The sequence below is a fragment of the Tupaia chinensis genome, unplaced genomic scaffold, assembly GCF_000334495.1.
Source record: "Tupaia chinensis unplaced genomic scaffold, TupChi_1.0 Scaffold144682_1, whole genome shotgun sequence".
Lineage (NCBI taxonomy): Eukaryota > Metazoa > Chordata > Mammalia > Scandentia > Tupaiidae > Tupaia > Tupaia belangeri.
In genome coordinates this window covers 2,161,402-2,162,492 of record NW_006204543.1, presented here as the reverse complement: position 1 = coordinate 2,162,492, position 1,091 = coordinate 2,161,402, and the positions used below count along the sequence as shown (strand labels likewise).

At 64.2% G+C, this 1,091-nt stretch overlaps 1 protein-coding gene across 1 annotated transcript in view; it reads left to right on the top strand.

The window, feature by feature from the left end:
* The window catches only part of OCA2 (OCA2 melanosomal transmembrane protein), a 99,879-nt gene that overhangs the window by 18,217 nt on the left and 80,571 nt on the right, over positions 1-1,091 (top strand). The window contains exon 4 of the mRNA XM_006167291.2: positions 381-451. Coding sequence (XP_006167353.1) covers positions 381-451 — 71 coding nt within the window. The remainder of the gene's footprint in view (positions 1-380; positions 452-1,091) is intronic.

Genomic DNA, 1,091 nt, shown 5'->3' with positions numbered 1-1,091 from the left:
ATTCCCACCTTCCGGGAAGGGTGGGGGAAGCAGTCGGCAAACACGAAGCAGAGAGCCGGGAGCAGGCGTTTCCTCTCCCTGATTCCGGGAAGCGGGCCTTTCAGAGGCTGTGAACAGGGTCATATCCGGACGTCAGCTCCCCCAGCGAGAAGCCCGTGGAGAGCTCGTGGCCCACTGCTCCCTCTGTGACCCCCAGCAAGCACCTGCTAGTGAGGTAGCGTCTGTGGTCAGTGTGGTGTCCTTCCTGTCACGTGAAGGCAGGGACTGCAGAGCTGAGATAGCTGCAGTCTCGCTTTGGCCCTCTGGGCCCTGCCAGCTGGCCTGCCCCCCGCTCCCTGCCCCCCGCCCCCATGACCTGGGACCTCCCTGTCCTCCTGCAGGCGCTGCGCCCGGTGGCCGAAGGTCACAGGCCTGTTTGTCTCCGTGGAGTCCCCCCCCCCGCTGCTGCCAGGCGGGCGGCATGCTGGGGACACTGGCGGGCACAGCCTGGGGCCTGGGCTGGCTGCGGGCTGATTCTCCTCCTTCCCTGAGAGGGGGCATGGGAGGGTGGGAGCTGGGAGGAGGGCCGTCCTCTGGGGGCTCTGTCACACACAGGAGCCCGATAGCCTGGCTTTGCTCCGCAGAAGCGTGAGCTCGCCAGAGCAGGCCGGCGCCGGACGGGAGGCCAAGCCCAGCCCCAGTGTGTCCTGAGAGGCTGGGTGTGGGGTGTGCACCTGTCATCCCAGCTGCAGGGGAGGCTGAGGCAGGAGGATCACAGCACAGAGCTACACAACACACACCACACACGTGTGCACACACTGCACATCTATATGCACATGAACACCATACACATATATACACACCACACACGAACACATGCCCATCACACACATGAGCACCCAGATGTACACATGCACTCATGCCACACGTGTACACGAACACAAATACACCACGTGCACCTCTCACATAGAGGGGAGGGGAGGCCATCCGGCCTAGCCCGAGTGGCAGACGTGGAGCTAGTCCTCACTGGGCAGAACACCTATCAGGCCCGCCGAGTGGCTGAGCGCACCGTCCCCGAGCAGTTGTACCCTGAGTGGCTGGGGCCGCCACTG